We start from the raw sequence: 12,245 nt of genomic DNA, 5'->3' as shown, positions 1-12,245 counted from the left end.
GGAGACAGTGTTTACAGAGGCAGAGAAGCCTGCTGAAGGCCCTTCCAGGCTTGACTGTCTCTGGGGATAAGGACTCTCTACCAAAGTGCATGGTGGCACACTCCTGTAATTCCAGCGACTCAGGAGGCTGAGGCAGGAGGATTCCAAGTTCAAGACCAGTCCCAGCAATTTAGTGAGGCCCTAAGCAACTAAGCAAGACCCTGTCTCAAAAAAAAAAAAAAAAAAAAAAAGATAGATAAATAGATAAATAAATAAAATAGACTGGGGATGAGGCTCAGTGGCTAAGGGCCCCTTGGGTTCAATCCCTGGTACAAAAAAAAATTACCTTTCTATTGTCCAAAGAACAAAACTTTTCCAGGCAGCCTTGGAGTTGGAGCAGTAAAGGCCTCTGTCCCCATTTTTGATCCCTACCACAGAGAGACAGCCTGGGGCTTACACATGTGACAAGGGTGGAAGAAGGAGGCCAGGGTAAGGAGGGGACTTCCTGCTGTGGCATGGAGCTCAAACCCAGGGTTTGCTCACCTCATCTCAGGTATCTGTCCTGTTCTGTTGGCCTGGAAAAGAACTTTGGACAAGTCATTTCCAATCTGAGATGTTTCGAAACTGGGGTAATTGCTCGTAATCTGCAACTGGCTCAAGCATAGCTCAGGGACTTTGAACTGTCCTCCAGGGACACATTTCAGCACAGAGCTTCAAGGAAGTCCCTGTTGTCTGCTTGCCCTCGCTCAACAGAACGAAGCATGGACCTGAGTTGCTGGATCTGAGGGCCCTCTGCAGGCCTCCCCCTGCATCAGTGCGACCTGCGCACCAGGCTCGTGGAACAGGCCCCAGCTGAGAGGCTGGAAGGCCCAGGAGCAGCCAGGGCCTGCTCTCCAGGAGTCTACACTTTTCACACCCTTAGCCTGTCTACTCATCCAGAGGGGAAACGTGGGATTCCTTAGCAGAGGAAAAACTCCCTTCACACTGTCTTCCGTCTGCGGTGCCCCTCCAGCCCTTTAGGAGGCTGGCTGTGACAGTGCTTTTGGTGACATCTAATGGAAACTCCTTGACTCGGCACCTTTCTGTTGTTGTTTCCATAACGCTGGGAGTTGAATTCAGGGCCTTTCGTGTGCCAGGCACATGCCGTACAGTTGAGCCACCACCTAAACAGTATTTTGAGGGGTGGGGACCAGGGATCGTCAGGGGTTGCTCTACCACCAATCTGTATCCCCAGCCCTTTTTATTTTTATTTTTAGAAGGTCTTGCTAAGTTGCCCAGGCTGACCTTGACTCTTGGCAACTCTCCTGCCTCAGCCTGCCTAGGATTGCTGGTGTGTGCCCTTGTTGCCAGCTGTACTTTTTTACCTTGTATGTATATCTGGAGTGGGACAGGCTTTGGGCTATTTAATTATCAGTTCAATGTTATCTTCAAGGAATTGGGTCTTCTCTGACCTACCATCCTTTATGTTGGTTCCATCCTTGGATTGGTGCCAAGTGGTGGCCATAGCTTTAAGGTTTACACTGGGACACGGCCGTTACCATGACTCCCCTTAGAAAGGAAGACACCTGTCCCAGAAGCCACTCTACCTTCCTGGCCCTGTATCTTAATTGACTAGAACTGGGTCACATGGCCAGTCTTGAATCGATTATTGGCCGTGGGGGAGGGACCTGAACGTGCTTAGACCAAGAAGCAGGATGGGGTTCTATCTCCTCATGTTGGTGTGTAGCTGGACCGTCATCTCTGCGAGCTCACCATTACAGCTCAGTGCTGTGGGCGCACCAACACGGCACCTTCACACTGTGCTGGACTTCAGGGCTCCGGGGTGCTCACTTCTGAGCCCGCATGGATCCAACTGCAAGGTTTCTAGGCCTATGACTTCCCTTAAGTTGAATCATTACCGAACTAAGATTCCTGGCCTTTGAGACTCAGCTTCGATGAGTGAGGAGGGTATAAATGTTTGGGCACCTACTCTGCGAGGGACCCTTTCACCTAACATGATTCACAGAGCTCCTGTGGTCTATTAGGCTAAAAAGGAACTGTGCAGGCTTATGTTTCTGGCCATGATGGAGAACAGGGATCAGGTTCACCTGCCACCTGAAACCACCTGAAAAGATAGACAAGCCGCATGGGCAGGTCTTGGAGGCCCTGGATGCTAAACAGTGCGGGAGAGTGATGGCCCCAGCTTATCGTCTGGAAGAGTTTTCAGGCTGCAGCACTGGGTGGGGGAACCGAAATGGAACGAGTGAGCGCCAGGGCCTGAGAAGGAGCTAGAATCGGGGAGACCAAGGTGACTTGAACTGGTAGGACCAGATACTAGAGAGACAACACTACAAAAAGAAAAGCCCCTGGAGCGCTGCTGAGGGTCCCCCTGAGTTCTTGGCGGATTGAGAAGTAGTGTATGCCTGAGGAACCTACCTGAGACCAGGCAAGAACCACCTGGAAAGGTGGGCAGAGACAGGGCCTGCTCCTATTCTCGCCAGCCATGGTACTGGGCAGGGTGCCATGGGGATTAGGGAGAGTACCAGGAAGGTCTCGCTGTGGTAGTGACCACGAATTAGCTCCCGAATGATCTCTCATCTGGATTTGAAAAAAAAAAAATCTTGTGAGCAAGGTTCCACAGGATTAAACTATGTCCAAAAAATTTAACTGTATCAGAACAAAGCTCAAAAGGATTTATAGGATTATAATAAAATCAACACTCAAAAGATAAAGTTCACAATGTCTGGCATCTAATCAAAGATTATCAAGTCTTGAAGACATTATGCTAAGTTAGGCAACATACAAGGACAGATTTATGATTCCACTCGTACTAGGCAGCTGGAGTAGTCAAATTCAGAGACAGGAAGAACAGGGGTTACCAGGGGTTGGGAAGAGAGGGAACGGGAGTTAACGTCTAATGAGCGTGCAGTTACAATTTGCAATGAAGAAAAACTTCTGGGGATGGATAGTGGTGGCTTAATGCCATTGAATTATACACTTTCAAACAGTTGAAATAGTAAGTTTTATGATACATACATTTTACCACAAAACCGGCAAAGACCTGGAAGATATGAAAAGAGATGTAAACGAAATATCTAGAGATGAAAAGGACAAGGCCTGAGATGAAAGATACACTGAGGGATTAATGATGGATTATATGCAACAGACGAGTGAATTTGAAGACACTGCAATAGAAGGCACAGCTATCTCAAAGTAAATACAGAAAAAAGAATCAAAAAAACAACAAAAAAGTGGACGGGGAGAACAGAGCAGTGGGCAGGATGTTGGTGGTGGGACAGCTTGAGCAGCCACACCTGGCTAGTCAGCCACCGAAGGAAGAGAGATTTAAGACAGAAATCAATTGAAGAAATAATGGCCCCAAACTTTCCAAACTTAATGAAAATTATGCAAAGATCCAAGAAGCCCAATGAGTCATAAACAGAAGAAACATGAAAAAACTACCCCAAGTCACCTCCTAATCAAATGGCTTAAAACCAGTAACACAGAGAAAACCTTAAAAAGTCAACAGAAAAGACTTGTTACATATAAACAAAGATAAAGCTGGATCAAGTGAATTTGAAGACACTGCAAAGCTGGATGTGGTATCAAGCTGGATGTGGTGGCACACCTGTAATTCCATCAACTTGGGAAGCTGAGGCAGGAGGGCTGTAAATTCAAAACCAGCGTTAGCAAGTTGGCAAGGCCCCCAACAGCTTAGTAAGATTTAGTAAACAACTTAGTGAGACTCTGTCTCAAAATAAATCGTAAAATCATCTACAACAAAAACAAACCCAAAAGGAACAAAACATACAATATCAAATTTTCTGCTGGAAGCAATGTGATAAAATAGTGGAGTAACTTCTTTTAAATTACTAGAAAGAATTTTTAAAAAATCTGTCAACCTAGAGTTCTATGCCCAGCAAAAATATCTTTCAATATGGAGGCAAAATTGAGATGTCATAGACATACAAAAGCTGAGAGAATTCACAAGCAGCAGATCTCCACTACTATTAAGAAATATTTAAGACCATCTTTCAGGCAGATGGAAAATAATACCAGGGAAATCTGGATCTATACAAAGTACTGAAGACCACTGGAAATGGTAACTATCTGGGTGATTTTTCTCAATAAATTCTTTAAAGACAACTGTGTAAAAATAACAATAGTGTATCATATAGTTCACAACACACATAAAAATAAAAAGTATGACCACCCTAAGGGCTGAATGAGGAAAATGTAAGTATACTATTTCAAGTTTTCGATGTTATGAATGAAGTGGTATATCACTTGAAGATGGAATGTGCTAAGTTAAAGATGTATAGTAGAAAATCTAAGGCAACCAGTAAAGTAATAACAAGTTTTAGCTAATACACCAATAAAGGAGATCATAAAGCCAGGTATGGTGGTGTATGCCTGTAATCCCAGCTATTTAGAAGTCTGAGGTAGGAGATTGCAAACTTGAGGCCAGTTTTAGCAATCTATTGAGATTCTGTCTCAAAAGAAGAAAAAAAAGAAAAGAAAAGAAAAAGAAAATTAAAAAAAAATTTAAAAAAAGAAAGAAAAAAAGAAAGGGGATATAGCTCAATGGTAGAGCACTGCTGAGTTTAATCCCTAGTATCCCTACCCTCCACCCAAAAAAAGCAAAAACAAAAACCAGGATGGTACAGTGATTTATCCAAAAGAAGGCAGGAAAAAGAAAAGGAAACAACAAATGGGACAAATAGGAAACAAATAGCACAGTTATAGACCTGAACCTAGACACAGCAATCATCACATTAAATATTAAAAGTCTAAAGACCCTTACTAAAGGGCAGAGATTGTAAGATTGGATGAAAAAGGAAAGACCAAACTATATGCTGCCAATAAGGAACACATTTTAGGCCAGGTGCGGTGGCTCATGCCTGCAATCCCAGCAGCTCTGGAGGCTGAGGCAAGAGGATCACAGGTTCGAAGTCAACCTCAGCAACTTAGTGAGGCCCTAAGCAACTTATCAAGACCCTGTCTCAAAATAAAATACAAAAGGGCTGGGGATGTTGCTCAGTGGTTAAGTGCCTCTGGATTCAATCCCCAGTACCAAAAAACAAAACCAAAAAAACCCCATAAAAAAACAAACCAAGGGGCTGGGGTTGTGGTTCAGTGGTAGAATGCTCGCCTAGCATGCATGAAGCCCTGGGTTCAATCCTCAGCAACACATGGAAATAAAGGTACTCTGTCCACCTACAACTAAAAAAAATACATATTTAAAAAAAAAAAAACCAAAACCAACAATAACCATATTTTAAATATAAAAAAGGAAATAGGTTAAAAGTAAAATGAAGACAAAATATACATTAATATTACTCAAAAGAAAGTAGGTTTTGGGCTGGGGATGTAGCTAAGTTGGTAGAGTGCTTGTCTTGCATGCATAAGGCCCTGGGTTCAATCCCCAGCACCACCAAAAAAAAAAAAAAAAAAAAAAAGAAAGAAAAAAAAATAAGAAAGTAGGTTTTAATTTCTGACAAAGTAGAATTAATTGAAAGCAAAGACTATTACCAGGAGTAAATTCATTCAAAGGATGATATGTGCCTAACAAAACACTCGTAGCAAAAACAGAACTATAGCTGGGTATGTTGGCCCACACCTATAATGCCAGCCTCCTGGGAGGCTGAGGTAGGAGGATTGTTGAAAGCCAGCCTCAGCAACTTAGTGAGGACCTAAGCAACTCAGCAAGACCCTGTTTCTAAATAAAATGAAAAAAAAGGGCTGAGGGTGTGACTCAGTAGTTCAATTCCTGGTACAAAAAACAAGAAAACAAACAAAAAAACAAAACAAAGAAACCCCAAAACTACAGGGAGAAACATACAAATCTAAAATTACACTCAGATTTCAGTACCCTCTCTCAATTACTGAGAGAACAAACCTAGTAAGGATATCATAAACTTGACCACCATAGTCCACCATCAGCTACCCCGATCTGATTGGCATTTATAGAACACTCCAGCCAAGGACACTGAATACCCATTCTTTTCAAGTATACAGTAATTTTTACCAAGATAGACCAAATGTGGGGTCATAAAACAAATCTCAGCAAAGTCAATAATTTCAAGCCAAAGTCTGCCAACAACAGAATTAAAGTAGAAATCAATAACATTAAGACCTCTGGGGGGAAAAAACTCCAAGGATTTGGAAACTAACATACTTCTAAATAACACATGAACCAGAAAGGAATAAAGAAATTAGGAATCATTTTCAACCAAATGACAGCAAGAACACAATGTATCAGAATTTCTGAGATACCACAATAGGAAGATTTAAGCTGGGCGTGGTGGTGGATGCTTGTAAACCCAGTTACTGGGGAGGCTGAGGCAGGACAGACACAAATTTGAAGGCAGCCTTGGCAATTGAGCCTGACTATAAACAGACTAACAAAGGGTTGGGGATGTGATTCAGTGGTAGAGTGCCCTTGAGTTCAATCCCTAGGACAGGGGGACGGGGGTGGAACTCAACTCAGCACTAAATACCTATACTAGATAGAAAAGCAAGGCCTCAAAGAAATGTTTATACCTTCTGTTTCAAGACACTAGAAAAAAGCAAAATTAAAAATGGGGCTATCTACTGTGATGATTCACATTGTATTAGAGATTGTAGCCAGTATAATAAAGCAAGAAATTCAAATAGAAGCTATCTAGATTGGAAAGAAAGAAAACTATTTACACTCAACATGATGTTGAAAATCTGGTGGAGTCTACAAAAAAGCTATTAGAACTAAAAAGTGAGTTTAGCAAGGTTTTAGGATAGAAGGCCAATATTTTAAAAATCAATCCTATTTCTACATACTAACAATGAAAAAGCAAAAATAAAAACCATACTATTGCCAGGTGTGGTGCATGCCTATAATCCCAGTGGCTTGGGAGGTCGAGGCAGGAGGATCATGAGTTCAAAGTTGGCCTTAGCAAAAGTGAGGCGCTAAGCAACTCAGTAAGGCACTAAAAAAAATACAAAATAGGGTTGGGGATGTGGCTCAGTGGTCGAGTGCCCCTGAGTTCAATCCCCAGTACCAAAATAAATAAATAAATAAATAAAAATAAAAACCAGACTACTTATAACAGCATAAAATATTAAATAAGTATGAATAACTCTGACAAAAGATGTGTATGACCTAAACATTGAAGACACAAAATATTGCTAGGAGAAACTAAAGATGACCTAAATAAATAGAGGGTATAACTTTCCCAGGGTTTGGGAGACTCAATATTGTTAAAATGTCAGTTCTTCCCAAAATGACCTATAGATTTAAATTCCAGCAAACTTTTTGTAGAAACTGACAAGATAATTTAAAAATTCATGTGGAAATTCAAAAGTCCTGTAATAGGCAAATCAACTCTAAATAGGAACAATAAAAGTGGAGGGCTAATAGCATCTGATTTTAAGAATTATTAAAGAGTCATAGTGATAAACAGCATGTAATTGTCATAAAAGTAGACAAACAGATCAGTGAAACACAGGATAGAAATTCCAGAAGTAAATCCACTCCTTTATGGAACAACTGATTTTTGTCAGACACACCAAAGGCAAAGGAGAAAGAGACTTCAAGAAAATGGTATGGAAACTAGATGTTAAGGCATGGAAAAACAAATGTGGATCTATGCTTTGTATCATACACTAAAATTTCCTCAAAATGGATCACAGACATAAATGTAAAGCCTAAAACTATAAAGCTTCTAAAAGAAAACAGCATGTGTGAGGCACTGGGTTTGATCCTCAGCACCACATAAAGATAAATAAAATAAAGGTATTGTGTTAAATATGCAAAGATTTAAAAAAATAAATAAAGTGCTGGGGATATGGCTTGAGAGCTCCTGGTTTAATTCCTGGTACAAAACCAAAAACAGATGAATAGAAAAATTCCATACAACGGAAATACTACTCAGAAAGGAATGGACCAAGGGTACTGAATGAAGAGTCAGACCAAAAACAAACACAAACAAATCGAACAACATACTGTATGCTTCCATTTATTTAAGTTCTAGGAAATGCAGAGTAACTTACAATGACAGATGGGTGGCTCCCTGGGGTGGAGAGGCTCGACTGCAGGATGATCACCGGGCACAGGGAAACTTGGATATTTTACTATCCTGATTGTGGTGGTGGTTTCCTGGGCATAGGTGGCAACTTACCAAATCTCGCAGATTACATCCATTATATATGATTTTGTACACTCACGTCTTCCAGCTACAGTAGTGGCTGGAAGGACAGGTTGGAGTTCAGCAAAAGATCCTGGACAGTTTACCTCCACTGCTTGGTGCCTCAGTCTCTTCCCCTGTAAAAAGGGGCTAATGATAGATAAATGAGGCAAGTTATGTGTTACTGTGGGTTGTATCCAAGAGTAAATGGGACACCACATGGAAGGTGGTGTAGCAGGATCTGGGACACAGAAGTACCTCATCAATGGTAACCAGCCTGGTTCTCGCTGCAGATGAGGAACCTGAGGCTTGCAGCAGCTGGAGTAGGGTTTTATTTAACTATTATTTTTGTTGGTCTTATATCTATCACTCTTTTTTTTTTTTTTTTTTTTTTTTTTTTTTGGTACCAGGAATTGAACCCCTGGGGTACTCAACCACTGAACCACATCTCCAGCCTTTTTTTTGAGACAGGGCCTTGCTAAGTTGCTGAGGCTGGCTTTGAACTCATGATCCTCCTGCATTGGCTTCCTGAGTCACTGGGATTATAGGCATGCAGCACTGCACCCAGGGAGAAATTGTTCTTTATATCACTCATTCCAAGTGATTCTAGTGGGGCTGAAATTCACAGTATCCAACACCCTTGGGGAATATAATCCATAATAGTACTCTATCCCTTTGGATATAGTGATTGGTACAAAACCAACAATGTCCTTCATGACCTCTAGACTAATCAATTCCACTTGAGTCTTAAGCCAGTTTGACCTACATTTCTTTTTTTTTCTTTAAAGGATTTTTAGTTGTAGATGGACACAATGCCTTTATTTATTTATGCGGTGCTGAGAATTGAACCCAGTGCCTCACATGTGCTAGGCAAGTGCTCTACCACTGAGCCACAACCCCAGCCCCATGACCTACATTTCTTTCTTTTAAAATTTCTGTGGTACCGAGGATTGAACTCAGGGGTGTTCTGCCACTGAGTTACATCCCTAGTCTTTTTCATTTTTAGACAGAGGCTTGCTAAGTTGCTTAGGCTGGCCTTGAATAAGTGAGGGGACCTGCCTCGCTCTCCCCATGCCCAGTTTCTTTCTTTTTTTGGTGCTAGGGATTGAATCCAAGGCCTCCTCAAGCATGATAATAAGCACATGCTTTACTACACTCCCAACCCCTTGACCTAAATTTCTGTTGCTTCATTTGAAGATGCCCTACATGATAGAGGGTGAAATAATAATAATAATGAATGATAGCTGGTGATAAAATATTGCAGCTGGGAATCCAGAATCAGGACTGCTTCAAAAGCCCACACCTGACTGCCATTTCCAGTGAGCTGGACTAGAGGGTGGGGCAAATGCCTACAATATGGTACAGAGGAGCCGAGCAGATGGCAGAAGAGTATGGACTTGTATCAGGTAGGAAACAGTAGTGGCCTGAGCCCTAGAAAGCCTGACAGGAGATGGAACATCAAGAGCAACGCTCAATTCACTTGGGGAAGCCATCACACATTAGACCCCAAACCCTGCATCTGATTTGAGACATCACAACAGGACAATGGCATTTTTATTTACAATTGGACCAAAAAAAGGCATACAGGCATTTAATTAAAAATAATAATGATGATGATTAAAAAAGTCAGAAAAATCGACGATGTTTGAACCCTTTGAGGAGTCCATTTCCCCACTCCCCCAAAATGAGAATCTCTTAGGGGAAAAAAATTCAAGATTTGAATGATCAATAGGCTCTGAATATCATTCCCTACTGCTTGGTTCCTTTTTCTCCAGCCGGATTCTTGGTGAACACCGCTTGGCACTGCGGAGTTGTGTGAGGTGAGGCCAAGAAGTTTACTGGTTTGACTAATGGAGAGCTGGCAGGGCCCCGGGGGACTGAGGTGGAGAAGGGAGGGGTGTACTCCTGGCTTCACCAGCATCCTGAGCTTGGTCCTGTGGTGCAGCCAAGGACTGGAGCAAGGGTGAGTGGCTGCTACCTAAACACTCATCCCAGGTGGATTTGGTCTCTTGCAATTGAAGAGCAAACGTCTGTGACTTGCACAGGGTGGGCATGGGCAGGGAGAGTGGGGGTCTGTGAAGGAGCCAGGTCAGCCACATGAGCAATCTCCTTCCACCCTGGGGAAACTAAACTTGCTTGCTCTGGGAGTTTGGGAAGGAATGACGGAACTTACCTTTCATCCTCCTTCTCACAGCACTTTTCGGGTGCCCCCAAAAGAACTCAGGTGGGACATGGAGGGGACGGGTCCGGCTAACAGAACTGAGTATAAACACTGAGGCCAGGCATGTTAGGAAGGCCTCTGCTCAGCCACCTACAGGAGGGATGTGAGTTCTCCAGCCTCCCTGCTCTGCCATGGGAGTTGGGGAGAAGGTCCACTACCAGCACATGTGGGAAAGAGTAGCACCCCCTGAGAAGAGGACCGGGGGGCAGTCCCGAGGGGTGAGGGCCCCAGCGGCCTCCACCACCCCTTCCCAGACATAGACATGTGGTTGCTTCGCTCTGGAAATACTTGGCTCCAGGTCCAAGGTTTCTTGGCACAAGAATAGTTCACTGCAAGTCTCTTCTCCTCCTCGTTGGTCAGTAACTGGCTGTTCTTCTCAGGGGTGCTTCCTGCTGTCCTAGGGAACTGACCCCAGTACTTCCAGGGGATCTCCTGCAGCCACCAAGGCTTGGGCTTGCTCCTGGTGAAAAGATGACCCAGAGGCCTGACTGGAAGCCCTGCCTAGAAGCTCTGCCTTGGGCAGCTCTGGGAGGAGGTTGGGAAAGAAAGAGGAGGAAAGGAGAGGGCTGGCAAAGGCTGGTTGGCACTGAGGGTGCTGTCCAGGCTAGAACTGTGCTGTCGTGGCATCAATGGTGAGGACAGGCGGCGAGAGGCTTGGAACCCTCACTGCAGCCCTGGCATTGCCTCTTCCAGTTAGTCGTGGGGTGGCCAACAGCCCTGAGGAACTGAGGTGGAGACAGTGACCAAAACCCAGTTATCTTGGTGGATTTATCCATCCTGGATCCATTGGTTTAAAAAAACTAAGGAAAAAACAAACCCAAACCAAAAATAAACCTGAATAAACACATCCGAGAGTTCCAGCTGGAGGGAACTTTCTTAGCACTTTCTTAAAACAACCCACAAAAGAACCAAAACAAAACAAAACAAAAAAACCAAAACCAAACAAAACCTCTTCCCCACAGAACTGGAATAAGATGAAGAAAAATGCAAGATTTATCTACAGGCCCTCCCACCCTCCACAGCCCCAGGATCCAGGAACACTGTGCCAGGAGTTACATTCCAAACGAGCAGGAGTTATTTTATTTTGCGTGCCTGCAGTTCCCCACGCAGGGTGGCTTCCTGTCCGAGGATGGAGTGGGCATGGCCATGGTCCACCCCAGTCAGTCAATCTTCACAGCAGCATAGATCTTGCGGACAAACATGTAGGCTGCGTAGAAGCCGATGGTGCCTGTGAGCAGCCAGAAGGACAGGACCATGAGGGCTGTGTAGCCAAAGTAGAGGAGAGAGGGGATGAACTCGACGATGTCCAGCTGGGGCAGAACAGAAGAGAAGACGGAAATGGTGCTCAGTACCAGGTAGCCCCGGCAAACCGGATCCCACCCTCTTACTCATCTCATGGTCAACCCAACCCCTGACAAAGGGAAGGGGCTCACAGCCACAGCTGCCCTCATTGGTACTAACTAGGGCTGGAGTGTTGCCTGGGATGCTCGTGACCCCAGGGGCCAGGGCCAGAGTGCACAGGCAGCAATAGCCACAGCAGTGCTACTTTCTGGTCCTCCACAGTCCCAGAACAGCACAGGAGCAGTAGAAGTGGGGAGGGAGGCAGTGGAAAGGGCTGTCCAACGCTTCCAGCTGAAGGTCCAGAGCCACCCTCAGCCTGATCCTCTCCCTGAGAAGTCTCATCAAGTTTGTTACCATCTCACAGTGACTTTCATCTCAAAGCATTACAGGCTCCTTTGTGAAAGGGACAGAGTCGGGAGGCCTTGGCAGAGGTGATCAGGATCTGTGTGGTGGTGTTGTGATAAATGAAGCTAATCTGGATAATCAAGATACGCCCACGTACCAGGGCCTTCCTGGGGCCTGTTCTAGGGCTCATGGGCAGGTGCATGTTCATATGATTGCCA

The 12,245-nt window shown here is 44.0% G+C and overlaps 2 protein-coding genes across 5 annotated transcripts in view; one reads left to right on the top strand and one right to left on the bottom strand.

Moving 5' to 3' along the window:
* The window catches only part of NOL4L (nucleolar protein 4 like), a 384,060-nt gene that overhangs the window by 307,969 nt on the left and 63,846 nt on the right, over nucleotides 1-12,245 (top strand). The gene's annotated exons all lie outside the window — the stretch shown is intronic.
* TM9SF4 (transmembrane 9 superfamily member 4) overlaps nucleotides 9,657-12,245 on the bottom strand; it is a 49,137-nt gene continuing 46,548 nt past the window's right edge. For all 4 annotated transcript variants that reach the window (XM_079126187.1, XM_079126188.1, XM_079126190.1 and 1 more), the window contains one exon: nucleotides 9,657-11,651. In XM_079126187.1, the coding sequence (XP_078982313.1) occupies nucleotides 11,502-11,651 (150 nt within the window). In that variant the 3' untranslated portion in view covers nucleotides 9,657-11,501. The remainder of the gene's footprint in view (nucleotides 11,652-12,245) is intronic.

The sequence above is a fragment of the Sciurus vulgaris genome (genome assembly GCF_902686455.1).
Source record: "Sciurus vulgaris genome assembly, chromosome: 2".
Lineage (NCBI taxonomy): Eukaryota > Metazoa > Chordata > Mammalia > Rodentia > Sciuridae > Sciurus > Sciurus vulgaris.
The sequence above is the reverse complement of the archived record's forward strand: the minus strand, read 5'-3'. Positions and strand labels throughout refer to the sequence as shown.